This window comes from Eretmochelys imbricata, chromosome 25 (genome assembly GCF_965152235.1).
Source record: "Eretmochelys imbricata isolate rEreImb1 chromosome 25, rEreImb1.hap1, whole genome shotgun sequence".
Lineage (NCBI taxonomy): Eukaryota > Metazoa > Chordata > Testudines > Cheloniidae > Eretmochelys > Eretmochelys imbricata.
The window spans coordinates 1,445,874-1,469,645 of record NC_135596.1 but is presented as its reverse complement, the minus strand read 5'-3'; the positions used below and the strand labels follow the sequence as shown (position 1 = coordinate 1,469,645).

At 40.8% G+C, this 23,772-nt stretch overlaps 1 protein-coding gene across 6 annotated transcripts in view; it reads right to left on the bottom strand.

The window, feature by feature from the left end:
* The window catches only part of SPPL2B (signal peptide peptidase like 2B), a 103,149-nt gene that overhangs the window by 4,688 nt on the left and 74,689 nt on the right, over positions 1 to 23,772 (bottom strand). For 2 of the 6 annotated variants that reach the window (XM_077841830.1, XM_077841829.1), the window contains exons 12-16: positions 23,440 to 23,539; positions 21,869 to 21,946; positions 14,960 to 15,120; positions 11,206 to 12,194; positions 8,512 to 8,634 (exon numbers count right to left, since the gene is read on the bottom strand). In XM_077841830.1, the coding sequence (XP_077697956.1) occupies positions 11,880 to 12,194; positions 14,960 to 15,120; positions 21,869 to 21,946; positions 23,440 to 23,539 (654 nt within the window). In that variant the 3' untranslated portion in view covers positions 8,512 to 8,634; positions 11,206 to 11,879. Of the gene's footprint in view, positions 1 to 7,850; positions 8,635 to 11,205; positions 12,195 to 14,892; positions 15,121 to 21,868; positions 21,947 to 23,439; positions 23,540 to 23,772 lie in introns of those variants that run through there. The other 4 variants (XM_077841831.1, XM_077841833.1, XM_077841828.1 and 1 more) reach the window with 3 other exon arrangements.

Here is a 23,772-nt window from a genome sequence, read left to right as displayed (position 1 = left end):
TTTTTTGTTTCAATGCCCAGAGACACCCTCTTGTACCTCATATTGCTATTCCATTCTGAAAGTGAGACACAAGCTTATTAGGATCAGCCACTAATTTCTAAGGGACTGGTTATTGTTGAAAAAATGTTAGATCAAATATCTACATATTTTGGAGAGCCTTCTTTCCAAACAGTGTATGAAATTCTTTAAGTCTGAAAAAGGGCAAAGGGAAACTTGTATCTATTCAACTGTACATGATTCTTCCCATATATATTGCCATTTACAGCCTTAGAAATTGCATTAAAGCAAATGCAAGGAGTAATGGTCTCAAGTTGCAGTGGGGGATGTTTAGGTTGGATATTAGGAAAAATTTTCTCACTAGGAGGGTGGTGAAGCACTGGAATGGGTTATCTAGGAAGGTGGTGGAATCTCCTTCCTTAGAGGTTTCTAAGCTCAGGCTTGACAAAGCCCTGGCTGGGATGATTTAGTTGGGGATTGGTCCTGCTTTGAGCAGGGGGTTGGACTAGATGACCTCCTGAGTCCCTTCCAACCCTGATATTCTAGGGCTCTATGAACGCTTCGCTCAAGCAAAGACCTGCTGACTGCTGCAAGTGAGAGTTCATGACAGTGGCATTCAATCATGAGACTAAAGAAATTCCAGTGCTGAGCATCACTCCCAAGAGCCCTTGTGAGGTATCATTTGAAATTAATAACTCATTAATCATTAATATTCTTGTATGCTGTATGTACGCAATGGGTATTAAGAGTTATGGATATATGATGGAATTATGACTAACGTGCATAAAACAGGTCTATCTTAGACCAAGGAATGTGCATTTTATTCTCTGATCAGCCTGATAGTCAGGCAAAGACAATGAAGATCCATATTTACAAATAAGCAGAAACAGGACCATCAAGATAGCAGGGGGAGAAGATGGCAGGAAGCAGAACACTTTGTATTTCAGCAAACACACGTGGGGGAAGAAAGATCATGGAGCTTCCTTCGCCACCACATTCCATGTTGCTCACAGCTTGAATAAATTTGGGGGTATCCTTTGGAAGAATCCATTTCAAAGGAAGGGGTAGAGAACCCCAAAGCTCTCTCTTCTACCTAAGTCGACAAATGCACCAGTACCTTTGGGCCTCTGAAAGAAATCCTGACTGAGGAAAGGGTCAGTCACCATCCTGCTGGAAGAGAGGGGGGTGAGAAAGGCTATCTTGAACAAAGCCTGGAACCAAACCTTGCTAGATTAAGTTTTATACCCGAGTTTTCACTTTTATTTGCTTGTAACCATTTTAACTTTCTCTCATATATAAACTCACTTAAAATCCTATCTCCTTTTGTTAATAAACTTCTGTTACTATTAAGCGAAACCAACAGTGCTGTTTGTACTAAAGTGGTTGTCAACGCCAATTAATGTGGCAAACTGGTGTGTATTTTGTCTCCTTAAAGGAGCAAGCAAACCATACAATTTCTTTGAACTGTCCAGGAGACGGATGGACATTGCAAAGCATATGGTTTGGGGAAAATTTGGGACTGGGAGTGTGTTGGGGTCACCCTGCTGGTTGCAACCCAGGCCAGTGGAAGCCAGAGTGGGGCGGTGGGGCTGTAGACAGGGTGCTGGGGTCAGAGCTATTGGTACAGGGCTGTCTAGTACACACACTCAGGGTGTGACCTGCATGCTGGCAGACTGGTTGAGAGTGGCCTAGGTTAGGAGCTGCAACAGTAAGGCATGGTGAGGAATGCACGGTTACTCATAATGGTATGGACTGCACCCCAGAATGTGACAGTGTATGAGTAATTTATCATGAAATATCACAATATATTTAAGATAGTCAGGTTGGATTCCAAAAGCACTTAACCACCATTAAAAGTCAGTTAGGTGCTTTTGAAAATCCCATTCAGCAACATTATTGGAAATAACAACTAAGCAGTGGATCTTTTTGCTGCCACAGAGCTCCTGTATAACTGATCTTTATCACAAACTGTCCCCCATCCTTTGTCCATGCTACCCCTTGAACCATGTTTAGTGTTTTGAGATCTATGGATGAAAACTTTTATTCTACTTGAAATTCTTGAACCAGCCCGATCTCAACTTACTGTACTTGAAACTCCTACAGAACCAAACTTTTGTCCCAAAGCACTGCAGTACAGCATCATGTACAATTACCAACCCAGTCCTGAGCAGTGTAGTTTCCCTTATCATGAGAAATACCATCTCTTGTATTTCAAAGTGAAACTACACCCCAATTTGTATAGCTTTGCATTATGAATATTCACAGGGTAAGAATAACTGGTCACCCTGAATAACTTGTGACATCTCTTTCACCCCAACTACTCAATTACATTTGGCACTTCTGAGCCTACTGCTGAAGATGCTGTCTCGCTAAAGACTGATGTTATTTGTGATCCAGATAGTACAAGTGCCCCATGGAGCATATTCCTAACGCATTTTCCAAATTGCTCTAACAAGCATTAAAAAGGAGTTCCACAAAATATTTTGTTTTTAAATAGAGTGAAATTGTCTTTTCGGCAAGGTGGCTTCCTACAGGAGTGGGTTCAGAAATACCAAGTTTAATAGAGAACTTGGGAACAAAGCTAAGTTACAAACAGATCATGAATGTGTGTCTGTGATCATTTATACTTGGGGCCCTACCAATTCACTGCCATGAAAAATGCATGATAGACCGTGAAATCTGGTCTCCTCCCGAAAATCTGGTCTTCTATGTGCTTTTACCCTATACTATACAGATTTCATGTGGGAGACCAGTGTTTCTCAAATTGGGGTTACAATATTGCCACCCTCACTTCTGCGCTGCCTTCAGAACTGGGTGGCCAGAGAGTGGCAGCGGCTGACTGAGGGCCTGCCTCTGCAGACAGCAGCGCAGAAGTGAGGGTGACGATATTATACCAGGCCACCCTTACTTCTGCACTGCTGCTGGTGGCGGCGTGGCCGCTGCCTTCAGGGCCAGGCTCCCGGCCTGCAGCTGCTGCTCTCCAGCTGCCCCGCTCTGAAGACAGTGCCGCCGCCAGCAGCAGCGCAGAAGTAAGAATAGCAGTACCACAACCCCCTACAATAACCTTGCAAACTCCTGCCCCAACTCCTTTTTGGGTCAGGACCCCTACGATTACAACACCATGAAATTTCTGATTTAAGTAGCTGAAATAATAAAATGTATGATTTTTAAAATCTTTTGACCGTGAAATTGACCAAGTTGGACTGTGAATTTTGTAGGACCCTATTCATGCTGGTGGCCTGAGAAAAATGAATGTCTTCCTTTAAAGATTATCACACTGACAGGCTGGCTTCATAGCACATTTGTCTCATACTCATGTAAAATAAGGCTGGATAAAATAGACCAGTGAACAGAGTAACTGAAAATTTTAATCAGCAATAACGTCACTGAGGGCTTATAAACAGGTCTGAAAGAATTTTGACACACTTAATAGAATTTGTGTCCACATTCAACACTGTTTTAAGAACGTGTGCTAGGGAATCTAGAAGGGTAGCGTAGGAGGAGCATACATTTTAAATAAAGCTGTGCTCACCATGGTAATAAAAGTAAGTCAGGCCAGCTGTGGTACAAACCTGTGGGAAAGAGACTGTTGGGCACAGTTCTACCAAAATTTGGCCTGACAACTGATTTTGGAACACAGACGTACTGCTTTGTAGTGGTAGCATGGCCAGGGTGGGTACCTTGTGTAAGTCATCCTGGAAATAAAGACCGTATTTATGGGATGAATAGTTCTGTGCAAGACATTGTGTCCTAGTGTGTGTGTGTCTAGTATTCATTGTTTTACTACAGAGGTGCCTAGAAATCCCAATCAAGATCAGGACACCATTGTGCTAGGTGCTGAACAATTTGAAGAGCTTATAATAGAAACAGATAGGATAGACCAAGGATGAGAGAAAGGCAGCATTATCTCCATTTTCCAGATGGAGAACTGAGACACAGAGAGGATGAGAGGAAAGGAAATCTGTGGCTGAGCTGGCAAGTGAACCCAGATCTCTTAACTCCCAGTCCACCACCTTAATTACCAGAGCATCCTCCCTGTCCTAATGTCTTTTGGACAACAACGACAGAAACTGAAACTCTCCAAAATGATTATTTTTATTAATAAAATCAAATTTTGGGCAACTCTATGGCTCTATAAATTGGAAAGAGAAGAGGATTCAGTTAGTCAAGAAAAGGTGGCAAGGGATTCAGTTTCTCCTATATGCGAAGGTGTTAAATCAAAGTCCAGGAAGCCTAGAAAGACAGAAAGGACCAGTGGATTGATATGGGAATAGAATCAGTGAGAAATGATTGAATAATTGGAGTCAGCACTCTCAATATCTAAAATTAAGTCTGAAATTAATAAATTATACAAAATACTACTCTGGTTTTATAAGCCCATTCATTCATAGAATCAAATAGAATCATAGAATATTAGGGTTGGAAGAGACCTCAGGAGGTCATCTAGTCCAACCCCCTTCTCAAAGCAGGACCAACACCAACTAAATCATCCCAGCCAGGGCTTTCCATTGTAGTAGTTGGTGGGATCTTTAAAGAAGTGTTGGACAGGCCAGAAAGAGTGAGATTCTTGGTTTCATAATAATGGGGGATGTATTTAAAAATACAGAGGTTTTGGACTGAAGTTTTTCCAGTTGACAGGAATTCCCCATTTGTAAGAACCTGCGGGGCTGGACCCAGCTCTGGGCTGCTACCACCTCTGCATCGCCACTGGAGGCTTAGGCTGGGCTCCCACAAGAGGACCCTGCGAGGCGGGTCTCAGCAGGAATTACCATCCAGCTGGATCTGAGTGGCAGCCACTCAAAACCCACTGATTGGCCAGTAACAGTATTTAAACCAGGAAGCTACGAAGCAAGAGCTGTCTTAGCAACAACACAGGCTGCCTGCCTATCTCTGCTCCAGATCCTGCTTGCAATTGACCCTGGACTCTGGCTTCTGACCCTCGTTTGTCCTTGGCTTCACTCTTCAACTGCTGTCTGTAACCTGGCACCCAATCCCAATTTCCTGGTAACCTGACCCTGTCTGTCTCCTGACTCTCAGTTTGCCTTCTGGCCTGTCTTGGACTCTGACTTCTCGGTACCCGACCCTGCCTGCCTCCTGCCCGACCACTAGGTCTGACTGTCCTCATCCCAGTCGTGACACCGTTGTTCCATTCCCAGAACTGGGAGTTTTTAACAGGAAAAATAAGGGCCTCAGAAAGGATATAAGTTATTAAAAGCTGTTATACTTGCCCTCAATACCCATTAATGATGATCCCCTTCTACTCTCTTTGCTGAAACAGTAAGTAAAGAATTGTGGTTTCATACAGAACAGTATGAATATGGAGGGGATGTTGATATCTGACAAGCTATAATAAGATTTACAAAAAATGGAAACTATGCCAGAACAGCTGTCTCTATATAGCACCCAGCCCTGATCCTGACTGGGATCTTCAGTCACTTCTGTAACACAAGCAGCAGCAACAGTAAAACTGGCTAAGCTGACATCTACGCTACATCTTTTAATGGCTCAAACAAAATCTATTTAGGCATTTATATATTGTTCATCACCATGGTATCTGAAATGCAAAACAGAATGTTAAGACTCTAACTGTATGTGTAACATTAGCCCTCTAAAACTTGAAGTACAACATTTCTCTGAACTGATTAAGAAGTGGTTGGTATGTTAGTGACTAGACTGTTTACTTCAATACAAATTATACTAAACAAATGTTGCAAGTGACTAAAGCCGAAGCCAAAATATTTGGCTTTGTTTACTATTCATCAGTAAAGCTGCAGAAAAAGATAGTTGCTGGAACTTCACACAGAAATACATACAACAGTCCATCCACTAATGAGGAAAAAGCTGAAAGGAGGAAAAAACAAACCTGACTGTCGCTCGTATTAGATATTTGCATACAGAGTCCATTTCCTGAAGCAATTTTATTTCCAGACACCCAACGCAGGAGTGATAAGAACTGAAAAAATGATTTTGTGGTCAAGCTAAAGAGGCCATAAGAGGAGTTACATGAAAGAGCCAAGGAATCCCAAACACAAGTGGAGTTCAATAGAAAGTATGGTAGTTAAGGAGACTCAATCCAGATACATTCCTGGTATGAACACTTACAAGCAAGCAGGAAAAGGAACAGAAGAGGTTTCCAAAAACTACAGGGCAAGTTCCACAGAGATGAGAGGTTCAACATGCACTTCTGCTCAATCATTTTATTTGGAAAGATGCTTCAACATGGACCAAGTTACAGAAGAATAGGGTTTTAGTAGAAAATAGCCTTTAAAATCCCATGTCATTATAAAGGACCATGAGAGCTTCCCAGGACAGTACACGACACAGAGGTCAAAATTCCAAGCAGATGGCAATTCACCATCTTCCTATTAGTTTCCCAGGTAATGCAGCTACTACCTCAGCACCCTGCCTCAGTACGGTGAACCAAAGTAACGCTGCCTGGTCCCTCTCTATCACCACTGGTCACTGCTGCAGTCCCTAGCATACTGCCATCACACTCATGGAGCTCTCAATCTCAGATACACGGATCGTGGGTGCAGAAACAAACTTGGCTCACGAAACTGAGCACTGCTGAGAAAAATGCTGTCAAGGCTTTTAAGGCAGTAGGAATGCGAGGGAGAGATTGAGGGCAATTGTAACACAGATGAAAAGTCTAAAGGAAAGGCTTGAAAGTTCAGCTGAGAGGTAAAGAAATCAGCTACAAGAACAACCAGATCAGAGGTGGTTAATACAGAAAAAGGATAAAAACAATGGAGTAAACTGGCAATCTTCTACAGATGTATTAATGATCCTAGTGGAAAAGATGCAGAAAAAAGCTGAATACATGTTGCTGATTTTCCCCCCTCCTTTTTTCTAGGAACTTCATTGATTGATTAGATTACAAGTTCACCTTCAGTCAATGATAAGTGGTTTCAGGGGTTTAATTTCTACAGAGTTTCACTTGCAGAGTTGTCTTATCTTTCACTGTTATCTTAAAAAGCAGGATAAGTTTTCTCATGCTGTAATGGATTGCACTTAAAAATACTCTTCGTGTGTAATACTACTAAAGAAAGAGAAGTATAATTTAAAATAGTGTTCTGAGTGTTTCTGATTCATGCAGCACCTCTATTCAAAATTTTGCAGGCCATATTCTGTCCTCTGTTCCATCTGTGCAACCCCTCTGTCTTCAACAGGGCAGACAGGTGGAACTAAAGACAGGATTTGGTGTGCTAATTAGAATTTAATGATGCCTGAGCCAAAATAAACCTAGTTCCCTCTCCTACTGTTGTAGTGATTCTAAAGGAGTATGAAACAGCAAAAATGTATGTCACTAAAACAAGTACTTGTGACTGAACACATACAAATTTGTGGAAGTAAATTCTTTATCCTCTGATTATTATAGCAAATTAATTTTCAGTTAACCAGATATTGAAGGATGCAAATATTAAATGCCTGAGCATTAATAAAAAATGAAATTTATGAAAATATTGTTAGCTCTTTTCAATGCAATATTGAGTTTTACAATATTAAAACCAATCAAGGATGCTTTTAAAAAAATAAAATAGAAAAATGTAGCCTTATAATGAAACATTTAAAACAAACTGGTGTCTCATGATGGACAGTGTTACTGCTCTGCAGAGAGACAGAGCTCAGAAAGTCTCAGTCACATAGACCTATCAGGGTCACCTGATTTAAAACAGTATTGTAATGGTCAAAGCATGGGACGCATCTCCAAATCACCTATTTTAATCAGAGGTATTGCATTAGTGTGCAAAACATATCCATTTCCTTACATGAGTCTTTATAGGAGGTGAAATGTGAACATGACATCTGTAGGGATAATTCGCAAAAGTAAAGGCAAATTATCTCTTCTAAACAGATTAGCCAAGATGACTACACAATAAAAGTGACTTTGAAAGGCCTACTACAAGCTAGTTATAATGTTCTGAATTCTTTCTTTTCAATTTAGTTACAGGCAACATGATGGTCTACGTTCTCCCATCAGACCTCTGTTTCACCTCTGGAAGCAACACCACGGCAAATGAAAAGAAATGAATGTTTCAGGAAGTTTGATAAAACTTAATACTTTATCACCACATAAAACAGGTTGACTATTAAATATATAAAAATTATGTTTAATGTTATGGTTAAAAGAGAATCAAGGCAAAGGAAATTCAAATGTCATGACACATCAGCCTCAACTTTGAATTTCCTGGCATTTGTCTGTCAAGTTTATTATTTAAACACAGTGTTTTTTTTTAATAAATGTTTAATATACATATTTATAAAATGGCTTAAATTAAGGCATCATCCAGATGGCTGAAGTGTCCAATACAAGCATCTCTGTCACTCTGCATGACTAAAAACTGGTTCAGCTTACCCTCAGCAAAGACAATACTGCCCATAAAGGAGAAGAGGAAATAAAATAGGTAAAATCTCTTTAGTACTGTTCAAAACACTTTGCATTCAGTTAATCTGAAAACCAAATCTGAACACACTACAGACTTTAGGACTCAGAAAACCTTTCAAGAAACTCACCATCATTTCAGCCAGAGTTGAGTCAATTTGGCAGACAGAGCCCAGTTAAGGTCATCAAGGCTTAGGCAGAAGATGGTAAACTTCTGAACCCATAGTGTAGTTTTACAGAAAGCCTCTAATATTCTGGAAAATGAATATTGTCCACTTAACATGAAACAGTAGAGAGAAAGTGGTTACAGTCTAAAAGACACAGCATAAACTTTCAGAAGGCCTACTCAACGGAAGAAAAACAGAAACAGAATTATCATGTACAGCTGCCAACTGAAAACCTTTCAAAACTTGATCCAAAAGGCCAACTGGAGCTTAATATTAATGCATTTCTTAGGGTCTATTGAGACTATACTCTTGAAAGTGTCACACTATATGTCTTGCAATAATTTTTCTTTCAGAAGAACTGTATTTATTGAGTGGCAGAGTTGAGTTGAAGATTATATTCTATTTCCAGGATATTAACAGGATCCTGAAAACCTTGTTATTTGCATTTAAAATGCAAGGTTTTTTTGAATGAGTTGGAATGTTTATAATTAAATAAAGAATGTGAATGTCTTAGAAATAAATCAAATGGCTCTGATCAGTAAATTCTCAAACAGAATATATTCTGCATAATATTTATAATGAACAAAAGTTAATCTGACTACTTTGCCCCTCTGCATGTGCAACACAGGTGTGCAAAGAAATGAGTCAGGTTACACAAGAGATGCCCACATTTTGGATATTGAAAAGCTGCATCGGCAATTTATGAAGTGCAGTTGCACCTAATCTGGTTAAAGCTGAATAGACTGTAGTCTCCCTAAACTTCACTGTGGAGATGCAGCTCTCCCGTTGCATGGTAGGGCATCTATTCTGCAGTTCTAGCACAAGTGAAGGTGGCTATGGCCTCATTCTAAAACTTTGCAGGTCACACTTTGAACACTCCTAGGACAAAAACAACTTGTGGCAGCTGACCAGTTATGAAGAGGTTGCACACCACGAACAGCTGCACCACATGCTCTCCTTTGAAGAGAACTTCAGACTTTTCTTCAGCAATAGGCCAAGTCTACACTACAAAGTTTTCTCAGCATAGCTATGTTGGCCAAGGGTGTGAACCCCGTCCCTGCAGTTGACACCACTATAAACCCCAAGTGTAGATGCAGCTATGACAACAGAAGAGTGCTTCTGTCGGCATAACTAACATAGTTTGGGGAGGTGGTGTTACTATGCCAACAGAAAAAACCCTTCTGTGGGCATATGCTGCATTTACACTAGCGGTTTTTGTTCACATAGCCATACAGGTATAGCAATACTAGTAAAATATTTGTAAGGTAGACAAACCCATAGAAATCAAAGCTATATTCATGAAGATAATAGAAAAGGAGTACTTGTGGCACCTTAGAGACTAACCAATTTATTTGAGCATGAGCTTTCGTGAGCTACAGCTCACTTCATCGGATGCATACTGTGGAAACTGCAGAAGACATTATATACACAGAGACCATGAAACAATACCTCCTCCCACCCCACTCTCCTGCTGGTAATAGCTTATCTAAAGTGATCATCAAGTTGGGCCATTTCCAGCACAAATCCAGGTTTTCTCACCCTCCGCCCCCCCAAACACAATCTCACTCTCCTGCTGGTAATAGCCCATCCAAAGTGACCACTCTCTTTAAAATGTGTATGATAATCAAGGTGGGCCATTTCCAGCACAAATCCAGGTTTTCTCACCCCCCCACCCCCCTCCAAAAACCACACACACAAACTCACTCTCCTGCTGGTAATAGTCCTTGATTATCATGCACATTGTAAGGAGAGTGGTCAGTTTGGATGAGCTATTGCCAGCAGGAGAGTGAGTTTGTGTGTGTGGGTGTGGGTGGGGGTAGGGGGGTGTGTGAGAAAACCTGGATTTGTGCTGGAAATGGCCCACCTTGATTATCATGCACATTGTAGGGAGAGTGGTCGCTTTGGATGAGCTATTACCAGCAGGAGAGTGAGTTTCTGTGTGTATGGGGGTGGGGAGGTGAGAAAACCTGGATTTGTGCTGGAAATGGCCCACCTTGATTATCATACACATTTTAAAGAGAGTGGTCACTTTGGATGGGCTATTACCAGCAGGAGAGTGAGTTTGTGTGTGTGTGTGTGGGGGGGGGGGGGGGCGGAGGGTGAGAAAACCTGGATTTGTGCTGAAAATGGCCCAACTTGATGATCACTTTAGATAAGCTATTACCAGCAGGAGAGTGGGGTGGGAGGAGGTATTGTTTCATGGTCTCTGTGTATATAATGTCTTCTGCAGTTTCCACAGTATGCATCCGATGAAGTGAGCTGTAGCTCACGAAAGCTCATGCTCAAATAAATTGGTTAGTCTCTAAGGTGCCACAAGTACTCCTTTTCTTTTTGCGAATACAGACTAACACGGCTGTTACTCTGAAACCTATAAAAATAATAGTAAGTAGAGATTCAAAGAAACCAGCTGAACTTCCTATATCAAAGTCAGTCCTTAAAGTCTCCTGCATACCATTCTGCCTGACCACTAAATTGTGCAGAATGTTACTATTTATGATCTGATTTATCTGGTAAATAAGGATGTGGGGTGCTTTTAAAAACAAAACAAAACAGCAAAGATACTTTGAGTAAGCTTGTCTACTGTGTATTATTCTGCAAGGTCCACTCAGTGAACATTTTATTTCAAAGACAGCCCCTAGAATTCATAGGAGTGCTTACAGTGCTTACTGGAGATCCATGCATCCTGCCTTTTAATTTAGAATATCATCCAACCCAGGCACCTGGAAGTGGAAAAAAAAACGTTGAGGAAAGAGATGCATTTAATGCACCATGGTAAAACAAATCTTTTCAGAAGGCTGGTAATTTAACCAGTTCTCAACATTTCTTGAGTGTCAATTTATATTAAACCATTCACTTGCATCAATGCATTTTACAAGCAGAAATTTAAAAGTATTAAGGAGGGAAAATCTACAAAACTACAGTATTTCTCCCTGCTTAGCATTGTAGCAGACTTGTCCAATGCTTTTCCTCCACATTAATCTATGCTATACTAAAGCAGCACAACAGCCACACAAGCCCAGAGTACTGTATAAATAAAAATTCTTAATATTACCCTAGTATAATGAAATAGGAAAGGTAAAAGGCATCCAACTAATAAAATGATCACTGAAATTCATACATCAGAATTTTTGTAAAGCACCATATTTCAGAAAGCTGTTTGAAATGTATAGCTGTATCTGAAGTCAAAGGCAGAATATCCTTGCATTTGATGATCAGATTCCCAGTGAGGGTCCTCAATGAATGTGAACACTACTGAACCAGTCTACATACTGGTTTTATGTGGGAAAGTTTGGAGATGGGGAGAGGGGAAAAAAGATTTCCTATTTCATCATCTAATCCAGCTGGTTCTTTTCTACTCTTAGGCTCTTGCTTTCAGGGTCATCCTTGTTCTGACTGGTTTGTTGTTCTATTTGTGGGATGGAAATTTGTGGCTGCTCTGCTTGCATGCTGGGATTGGTCAGCTCCTTGGTATTCAAGTTAGGCAGCTCCTCTGTACACAGGGAGGGGTTATTTTGATCATCTGCATGAAGCGTGGGGTTGGTCATTTGTTGTTCTGCTTCTTGTTGAGATGCTGGTGCATTCATCTCTTTGGGGGGGTTGGGGAAGCTGACAGGAGCCAGCACCAAGGGAGGATGAGGTAGGTCTTTCTGTAAAAAAATAAAAAAATAAAAATAATTTTTAGGATGATATTAAGTGAGTAACAAGAGCCACTATTGTTACTAGGGGCAACTTAAATAATAATTTCTCAAAACATGCTAGTTTTTACAGGAGACCAATCATTATACTGAATGGCCAACAGCAATTACAGCAATGACCTTTTGGTGAAGGAATTCAAAAATATGAACTGAAGCACACTGAAAGGAGAAGGATTACTTGCTGCGCAACTGCAGTTAATTCAAATCATCCCTAATGGTTGAAAGATTTGCACATCTATTCTCTGGCCAGGTCCCACTGAGTAACAAACAGTGGGAGAATGCTCTCTGCAGGAATCTAATTAAATGCTTAAAGCCTATAGGCTCATTATCTCCGACGGATATGGGAAGCACGCTCAACTCTCTTCCTGTTTACCTGCCATGGTGACAATTGCTTCCCATCCTCACTAATAATAAATAACAGCTGGCACTTTTCTGGCACAGTTCACCGGATCTCAAAGTATTTTAACATTAATTAAGCTTCACAATTCCCCTAAGACATTTTATTCTCATTTTACAGTTGAGGAACTGCGGTATAAGAAATGTTAAGTGATAACCCAAGTTCACAAAGTACCGAGATGAGAAATTAGACCCCGGCCACAAGTTCTACCCATTAGGTCCTATCTCTAACTTTTCCTTTCTACTGGAGAGTAATCAAATTCAACACAGATAATGTCCCAAACATCTGGATAGCAGTAGCCATTTGTTTTAGTTCCTTTACCAGTGATTTGCTCTGGTCTTCCCCATGATCAGGTGTCTCTAACAGACTACCTGTAAGATGGTCTATTGGTTTTTCCACTGTTTCATTTTTTCCATTTGCATCATGAGGGCTCAAGTCTAGTTCCTGTAGCAAAAAGAAAAGGAGTACTTGTGGCACCTTAGAGACTAACCAGTCTCTAAGGTGCCACAAGTACTCCTTTTCTTTTTGTGAATACAGTCTAACACGGCTGCTACTCTGAAACCTGTTCCTGTAGCATGCTCTCTTAAATAGAAAGTGACCTCTCCTCCTTTCAGCTCTTGTCTATCACTTCTATATATGCTATTCCTATCTGAATTGCCATTTGACTTGTATATTTAATTCCAACAAGCTTCTTCAAACTTAAAGGTCAAGCTTCCTATGCATTATCAACTCAAACTCAACCTGCTGCTTAGCTTTGTGCCTGGCATTTGTGTAGACCAGAGATGGGCAAAACCCACTCTATAGCTATCATTAACCTCAATCTAGAGAATACAGATTCTAACAAACCATCTTCATCTGAACACCCATGTTGCACTGATTTGCAATGGGCTGCACCTCTTTCTAAGGATGTTAGCGACAGCTTTCTTTTACACAAATCAGCTGCAGTTTTGTTCCCAACAAGTTTCCAATGTGGCCTTCAGCTATGAAAAGTTTGGCTATCAATGGGATATAGATACTAAATACAAATTGTGGGTATCAGCAGGATTTAAACAAAGGAAGACACCCTTTTTCATTCCACAATGAACTGCCTTCAGAATAAGCTGACTATATTTTAGAAATAAAAAAAACAGAGACTTTTGTAGAAACATTCTGGGGCCATGAAAATAATCAAGGACTACAGTGTTTGTTTTGTAAAGTGTGCTGGTGTTATTACTGCCAGCTTCTGACCCAATAGTTGCATAATTCTCCGAGGGGAGGATTTTTCATAGTAACTTAGTGTTCTAAGTGAGGCCTGGGTGTACACACTTCAAAACGTTGCCAGTATAACTATGTCAGCTGGGTATATGAAAAAAATCACAACCCTAAGTGACATAGCTATGCTGGCAAACGCCCAAGTGTAGACATAGTGATATAGATAGCTCAGTTCAGCCAGGGAACTGGCATAAGCTATATCAGCAAAAGAACTCCTGTTAGTATAAGCAACGTCTCCACTAGGTGGGCTTGCCAGTATAATTAGGCTGATATAATTATATTGGCAAACCCTTTGTAGTACAGACAAGGCCCAAGTTCATCATGAAACACTTATCAATTGACTAGCATTCACTCCGAGCAAAAGAACTGCTTTGATACTGGACTTTTCTCTTCACTCCGAATACTGTTTATCACACTGAACTCTCATTCCACTGTACAGTGTTTCCTGGTGAACACGCAATAAGTTATACTCTGTACAGCAATACACTTTGAACAAAAAAAAAAATAGTTCTAAAAACCAAACATAACAAATACACAAGTGTTTTGACTTAAGTGAAAAACCAGGACGTTTCAGGTCTCCTGAAAGAAGCTTGTGGGACACCCTATGAAAAATCTAGTCTCTTTATGCAGGATCTTGAATTGATTTTCTGCATCTTTACCCTTATATTAAATATCTGTTCAGTGAATTATCCCTTACCTCCTTTTGTTAACCTGCAAAAAGATCCTTACAATTCTTCATATTCATGGAAGTTACTTGATGAAGTTATAATTAATAAAACTTACAATAAAGCTGTTTGTTACAACTACCAAGACTTACAGCAGGATCAGGGTGGATAGATAGGGACTAATCTACTTTATCCTGGTCCGTTTTAGTGGCTACAAACATTAAAGCAGAAAATCCCAAGGCTCATGTTATGCAATTGCTAAAGCCTGTAAAAGACTCTTTAGGACCAAAACATGAACATTTGTTTTGTTGGATAGTACTACAATATTTTACTCAACTTTAATGCTATTTAGGATTTATAATATTAGTATTTCTTGAAGACACTCATATCAAACTGGTATTCACCGCAAAGCCGCTGCCCGTCCAGAACATTGCAAGCTCCTTACGCCAAAGAGCCACAGCAAAGCTAGTGATAAGAGTACAGGGCACCAAGTAGAGCAGAGCTGGCTGACCCATCTGCATCAATGCCAAGGCTACAAAGGTCACCAGAAGGCCAATGCCATATGCTAAAAGGAGATAAAAATAGCAAAAGAAAATAATTCAGATACAGTTCTGGTCAAGAATGGCAGTACAATTATCTAGAAAAACTTTCTAATGATAGCTTTCTTCAGTTAGGAGTATGAACCTTCTTTTATAGTGTTTTGCAGTCTTCCCTAAATACCACCATTCTGTGTCCAACATTTGTTCAGGATTACTCTTTGCTAAACATGGAAAGATTATCTGCTAGACCGGGGTGGGCAAACTATAGCGTGGGGGCTGCATCCGGTCCTTCAGATGTTTTAATCCGGCCATTGAGCTCCCACTGAGAAGCGGGGTCAGGGGCTTGCCCCGCTCTGCGGCTCCCGGAAGCAGTGGCATGTCCCCACTCTGGCTCCTACGTGTAGGGGTGGCCTGGGGGCTCCGCACGCTGCCGCTGCCCCCGCAGCTCCCATTGGCTGGAAACCGCAGCCAACAGGAGCTGCAGTGGTGGCGCCTGCAGACGGGGCAGAGCGCAGAACTGCCTAGCCGCGCCTCCGCATAGGAGCTGGAGGGAGAACATGCAGCTGTTTCTGGGAGCTGCTTGAGGTAAACGCCACCCAGAGCCTACACCCCTGACTCCCTCTCATGCCCCAACCTCCTGCCCCAGCCCTGATCCCCCTCCCACTCTCCGAACCCCTCTGTCCCAGCTCAGAGCACCCTCCTGCACTCCCAACCCCTCATCCCCAGCCCCACCCGAGAGTCCACACCCCCAGCCAGAGCCCTTACCCCCTCCAACGCCGCAACCCCCAGTTTCATGAGCATTCATGGCCTGCCATACAATTTCCATACCAAGACGTGGCCCTAGGGCCTAAAAGTTTTCTCACCCCTGTGCTAGACTATGAGACATTGTCTCTCAGTGAAACAGGACAAAAAGAAGAGTGATCCAATTGTGCAGTATTTGTGGTACAATTAACTCAGTATCTAGAGCAATTTTACAAAGGCAAAATAAACCAATGAAACATTTTATTAAATCACTTGAATTTTAAAAAATAGCAAAAAAGGCCTTGTATTTAAACCATACAATATTTTAATGAAAACAAATAAATACTGCCTGACCACTATAACCAGCACTTCTTGTGATCTGGAAGTGCTTGGTTTTTCACTCACATTCTTGGGCATCACTGCAACATCATTAAATAAATACCTAGTTGTGTTTGTGATGGGGTATACCAGGCCCTTTGTGGCCTCCTCCTGGAGGCCCTGCAATCCTACTACATCCTGGTCTAGGAAAGGAACAGTGAAGATGGGTCCTCCAGGCCTGCCTACAGAGACCTCACAGAAACAGCCAGTCAGAGCTCAGCAGGCTCAGATAAAAGGAGCTGGAGGACCTTAGCAGGACAGTTCCTAGCTGAGAGCAGAGGGGCAAGGAAGGGTGCTCCTCTCTGGCCAAATGAACTTGAGGAATCACCAGCATTTGGTTCAGGCTGCGTTTGCTTAAGCTGTGAGAGAGAGGAGCTGAGAACTTTAACCTGAGGTTAGGTGGGGACGATAAAGGGGCTATGTGGGAAGAGGCCCAGGGAAGTAGCAGCATCAAACAGAAGTGAGTGCATATGGCCTCTGTTTATAGAGTCCCTGGGTTGGAACACAGCATAGTGGGCATGCCTGGATTCCCCCAACCGATCACCTGCTAAGTGATGAAAACCCCAAGAAGGGGACAAAGCTTGTTTGGAAGACTGAGGAAAGGACTGAATTTAAAGAGCCCAGAGCCGCTGAAGACCTTGGGGAGGGCAGATAGTTTTTGGACTTTTGCTACTCCAGAATGGCTTCGTTTTGACTGTGAGCGCCTGCTGAAGGGCCAAGGCACTGAAGACCCGCCAAGAGAGGTTCACAACCTACACAGGGTGCAAGGAGTGGGAAAAGGTCTACAGCACCACACACAACAGTAGAAGGTGCTCAAGGCGTGAATGCCCCCCATTAGAATGTTACTACTCATTGAAACATTTATATATTTGCAGAAAATATTAATGAATATAGAAGACCTTTAAAAGCTTGCAAGGTGCAAGTTTGTGGGCTTATTTCTGGTGCAGGAAGATAAATAAAATATCCAGACAAAGAGCTTCAATCACTTAAAGTTAAGGTTATAAATGCTAATCTATAACTTAAAGCAGCCATACAAAATTCTACCCATATGAGGCAAGTATTTTATTGTTGGGAGGCAATATATTGTTTATCCAGGTGTTATGACAAAGGGTATGCAAGTAAATTCCGTAGGTAGGCTAGTACATTTTATGTCAATTTTGCAAGGCTGATTTAAGAGAATACCACAGCAAAATAATGCAGTTTTAGTCAAGAAATTCAAATTTAAAGATTACACTTAAACACCCCAAACCTGTGAATGGAAATGCAGAAGCAAGGTAGCTCAAATCATCTTAGGAGTCCCTTTGGAGCTAGCAACTGTTGTAGGAATCCCTACAGTAGTTTTTCCTAAAGCGTTTTGGAGCCTTCAACTGGAAATAGCTTAAGCCCTTGATGGCTTAAGAATTTCCTTTCGCGAGTCTGCAGAGTTGGGAGTCTGAAAATAGGCTGCAGTCATCCTTAACTCCATCTAATAGGATTTGTAGATTTTACAAACTCCATATACTTCATATAGAATCATACAAATCTAGGGCTGGAAGGGACCTTGGGAAGTCATCAAGTCAAGCCCCCTGCTTTGTGGCAGGACCAAGCAGACCTAGGTCATCCCACACAGGTGTTTGTCCAACTTGTTTTTAAAAGCTTCCAATGATGGGGACTCCACAATCTCCCTTGGAAGCCTCTTCCAGAACTTAACTATCCTTATAGTTAAAAAGTTTCCCCCAATATCTAACCTAAATTTCCTTTGCTGCAAATTAAGCCCATTACTTCATGTCCTACCTTCAGTGGAAATGGAGAACAATTGATCACTGTCCTCTTTATAATAGCCCTTAACATATTGGAAGACTTATCAGGTCCCCCCATAGTCTTCTTTTCTCAAGACTAAACAAGCCCAGTTTTTTAACCTTTCTTCACAGGTCAGGTATTCTAAACCTTTTATAATTTTTGTTGCTCTCCTCTGGACTCTTTCCAATTTGTCCACAACTTTCCTAAATTGTGGTGCCCAGAACTAGACACAGTACTCCAACTGGGATCTCACCAGTGATGAGTACAGTGGGACAATTACCTCCTGTGTCTTATATACAACACTCCTGTTAATACACCCCAGAATCATATTAACCTTTCTTACAGCTGGATCACACTGATGACTGATATTCAGTTTGTGGTCCACTATAACCTCCAGATCCTTTTCAGCAGTACTACCACCTAGACAGTTATTCCCCATTTTGTAGTTGTGCATTTGATTTTTCCTTCCTAAGTGAAGGACTTTGCACTTGTCTTTACTGAATTGCATCATGTTGAATTCAGACCAATTCTCCAATTTGCCAAGATTTTGAATCTTAAAACTGTCCTCCAAAGTGCTTGCAACCCCTCCCAGCTCGGTGTAATCTGCAGATTTTATAAGCACTCTCTTTACTCCATTATCCAAGCCATTAATGAAACTACTGAACAGCACTGCACCCAGGTCCAATCCCTGCGGGACCCCACTAGATGTGCCCTCCCAATTTGCCAGCAAACTATTAATAACTACTCTTTCAACCATTGTGCACCCACCTTATAGTAATTTCATGTAAAGAGTATGCTTCTGAGAATGTCATGCGGAACTGTATCAAAATTATAAAATCAAGGTATATCACTACTGCTTCCCCCCTATCCACTAGGTCAGTAATCTTATCAAAGAAGGAAATTAAGTTGGTTTGGCATGATTTGTTCTTGACAAATCTATGCTGACCATTCCTTATAACACCTATTATCCTCCAGATGCTTACAAACTGATTGTTTAATAATTTGCTCCAGTATCTTTCCAGGTGTTGAAGTCAGGCTGCCTGGTCTAGAATTCCACAATTCCTCCTTGGTCCCCTTTTAAAAGATAGATACAATGTTTGCCCATCTCCAGTCTTCTGGAACTTCTCCTGTCCTCCAGGAGTACACAAAGTAATTGCTAACGGCTCCAAAACTGCTTCAGCTCGTTCCTTAAGTACCACAGGATGAATTTCATCAGGCTCTGCTGACACATAATCATAGGACTGGAAGGGACCTTGAGAGGTCATCTAATCCAGTCCCCTGCACTCATGGCAGGACTAAGTATTATCTAGACTATCCCTGACAGGTGTTTGTCCAACCTGCTCTTAAAAATCTCCAAGGATGGAGATTCTACAACCTCCCTAGGCACTTTATTCCAGTGCTTAACCACCCTGACAGTTACGAAGTTTTTCCTAATGTCCAACCTATACCTCCCTTGCTGCAGTTTAAGTCCCTTGCTTCTTGTCCTATCCTCGGCAGTTAAGAACAATTTTTCTCCTTCCTTCTTGTAACAACCTTTTATGTACTTGAAAACTATTATCATGTCTCCTCTCAGTCTTCTCTTTTCCAGACTAAACTAACCCAATTTTTTCTCTTCTCTGGACTTTCTCTAATTTGTTCACATCTGTCCTGAAATGTAGCGCCCAGAACTGGACAAATACTTCATTTGATGCCTAATCAGCATGGTGTAGAGCGGAATAATTACTTTTTGTGTCTTGCTTACAACACTCCCGCTAATACATCCCAGAATGATGTATTTTTTGCAACAGTGTTACACTGTTGACTCATATTTAGCTTGTGGTCCACTATGACCCCTAAATCCTTTTCCGCAGTACTCCTTCCTAGGCAGTCATTTCCCATTTTGTATGTGTGCAACTGATTGTTCCTTCCTAAGTGGAGTACTTTGCATTTGTCCTTACTGAATTTCATCCTACTGACTTCAGACCATTTCTCCAGTTTGTCCAAATCATTTTGAATTATAATCCTATCCTCCAAAGACATAAATATATCTAATTTATCTAAATATTGTTTAACTTGTTCTTTCCCTATTTTGGTTTGCATTCCTTCCCCTGATTGTTAATATTAATTTTGTTGAGTATCTGGTCATCATGAACCTTTTTAGTGAAAACTGAAGCAAAATAAGCATTACACACCTCAGCTTTTTCAATGTCATCAGTTATTATTAGTGTTAGATGAAATAGATATTTAGATCAGAAGGGACCATTATGTTCATCTAGTCTGACCTCCTGCACAACGCAGGCCACAGAATTTCACCCACCACTCCTGCAAAAAACCTCTCACCTACGTCTGTGCTATTGAAGTCCTCAAATTGTAGTTTAAAGACCTCAAGGAGCAGAGAATCCTCCAGCAAGTGACCCGTGCCCCATGCTACAGAGGAAGGCGAAAAACCTCCAGGGCCTCTTCCAATCTGCCCTGGAGGAAAATTCCTTCCCGACCCCAAATATGGCGATCAGCTAAACCCTGAGCATATGGGCAAGATTCATCAGCCAGATACTACAGAAAATTCTTTCCTGGGTAACTCAGATCCCACCCCATCTAATATCCCATCACAGCCATTGGGCCTATTTACCATGAATATTTAATTACCAAAACCATGTTATCCCATCATACCATCTCCTCCATAAACTTATCGAGTTTAATCTTAAAGCCAGACAGATCTTTTGCCCCCACTGCTTCCCTTGGAAGGCTGTTCCAAAACTTCACTCCTCTGATGGCTAGAAACCTCCGTCTAATTTCTAGTCTAAATTTCCTGGTGGTCCTGGTGGAAATGTACTAAATAAAGCCAAAAGTCAACCAACCCAACAGCCTCCCAAAAGTGTCAGACATCACTACTTACATGCAGGGCAAAATAAAAAAATTAGCTTTGAGGCAAAGTTTTATCAAATCAGGAGGTGGCAAAATCATTCACAACCTTTCCTGAAAGTGAACCCCCTATTTTTTCAGACTATCATTTTAAAATGCCTTATCTGTTTATCTCAAATTTGAAGAAACTTTTTTCCCCTCCATTAGCAGAGAACCACAAAGGATAAGTTGCAGCTCACCGGGTTAGTCAATCAACTCAGCAGGTCTACACTACTGCTTAAGTTGATCTAACTTATGTCACTCGGGGTGTGAAAAAGACACGCCCCTGAGCGATGCAAGTTACAGCGACTTAAGTGCTGTCCACACGGACATAGCTTCTGTCTCTCATGGAGGTGGTGTAATTCTGCTGATGGGAAAGTGCTTTCCTGTTGGCACAGAGTGTCTTTACAAGATGCGCTACAGCACTGATGTAGAGCTTCTAGTGTAGACCTGCCCTCAGTGTTATAAAAAAAAATCAGACTTTTAAAAGAAAGCTAGTAGTATCTATGAAGACACTACCGTCTCTACAATTTAATTTAACTTAACAGAGGTCAATTACAGATTTTTTTTGCAGACACAGTTTAAGACTGAAGTCAAGAGGACAAGCACTAAACTTGAATTCTCTCATGTAATAAATGCAATTTGAAAGGTTCACTAACAAGCAAACTACAATGATAACAAAGAATAAATGTATCCCAAGCATACATAAAACCACTGTAATTCAACCAAAGGGTTCTGGTGAAGGTGTAAATCATAACAAAGAGCTTACTTTCTAGTTTGGACAGGCAAAGCAGCTCAGACATGCGTTATGCTAGGTGAGTTAGGGTTCGAAGGTCCAACCTCAAACGTAGTACAGTTTTTATTTATTTATTTTAAACCACTTCACTGCTTGATTGTTGAAAGCAAGATAAGAGTTGAAAAGCAAGTTATGTAATATGAGAGCTTTGGCTTTGCTTTGCCCTAGCTGCTGTGTAGAAATACCAGGGTCATACATACCTATAGTGCAGGCTACAAAATAGACTCTGGAGGATTGCACCTGAATATCAAATCTATGGCAGTAGGCTACCAGTAAGCCTGGGGAAGTAAAGAAAAGTTAAGCAGTTTTTAAACACATACATACTAATTGTAAGATGCACAGAACATAGTGCCCTATCTAGGTGCTTATAAGATGGCCCACCACCGTGCTAGATTTCCTGCCTAATAAGCTGTGCCCTACCATCCTGATATGATTCACAAGAGTGCACAACTCATAGAACAGAAGATATGCACTTCTACTGTATTGGCTTACATTAACTATTGAATCAGAAACTTGACATCAGTAAGTAAACACCATTCCAGTAAACAGACAGTCCATATGCAATGTAAATAACAGCATACAAGCAGCATTAACAGTGACAGCAACCATAACTTGTGCCCTTTACATTCGTGTAGATTTCTATATTAGTGCATAGAGTGGTAATTTATGGCTTATATCTGTGTCCTTAAAGGTCAGTTCAAGATCTGGGCCATATTACCATACAGAGCAGCCCAAATTATTAACAACTCCAATTTTTTTCAGTCCAAAGTGAGCAGACTTGACAGCGTCTCCAATGAATAATCAGAATACTGGATAGCAGAGTTCATATTGTGCATATGAAATTTTCCTCATTAATGCTCATATCCATTGGACCAGCTTCTATTGGTGAAAGAGACAAGCTTTCGAGATTACACAGAGCTCTTCTTCAAGAGGTCCCGGGGTTCTCAAGTAGAGCTCTGTGCAAGCTCAAAATTTGTCTCTCTCACCAACAGAAGTTGGTCCAAAAAAAGATATTATTTCCCCCACATACCTATTGTACTAATTTTCTTGAAACTCAGCTTACTACTTAGATCCCAGCAAGATCATTAGACAAGCCAATTGTGACATTACTATCTTCTCTCACTGTTATCTGTGTGCAAAATTTCTTATAGGACTATACTAAACTTAAAAAAATGTATACATGATTCAAAAACGAGTGTATCAATTTTGGTGAAATGGAAAAAAAAAACAAAAAACCCTACAACTTTGAATTAAGACCAGCATAAATTTCAGGCCAATGATACTTAAAGGCAACAAATGTAAAACTCTAAGAGGATTAAAAAAAAAAAATACACAGTACACAATTACCCTGTGGACCCTGTGAAACAAGACATTAAGGCTAAAAGTTAGCACAATTAAAAGATCAGATATTTATATGGTTAATAAAAACATTCAGTTTCATTAGACAGGATGCAAAATTTAAGAGTATAAATGCTCATGTTTCAGGACATAAGCCAACCACCTCCTGCATCCCTTTAAATTTCTTGACTTCCCTGCATGCACAAGTCTCATCATAACACCAAATTCATGTAGATTCTTCTCATTTAATTTATCTGTTAAGAAAAGCAAATAGAGTAGAGCCAAAGGAAAAATGGGTATGTTTATGAATCACCAGCTTAGGAGAAGTCAGGTCAAATTTACCACTTGGAGTGGGAATTGAGGGAGAAGGAATATGTGTCAATAAGAACTTTTCCTTTTGCATCATATTGCTTAGGCAAACAATCAGAAATACCTGGAACTAAGATGTCTCCAAATCCTAGGAGGGAAAAAGGCCTATCACAAAGAGCCAATGGTGAAGAGTTCAGTCTTGGAACCTTCAGGACCATGGGGAGCTTGGAAATGAGAGAAGACATGTTTTATAAAGCAGAAAGGTTTCACCCATGTACTAACAGTACCAAATACATGTTCGTCTTGTCATACTGGTTATGCAGACTTTAAACAGATGAAACCTACATATATGAGTATGAGTATTATCTGAGTGTTATTTTTCATTTTACTGAGCTCCCTTGAACAGGCTGGATTGATTAAAATCACTGGTTTTTAATCATTTAAATCAGCAAGCAGA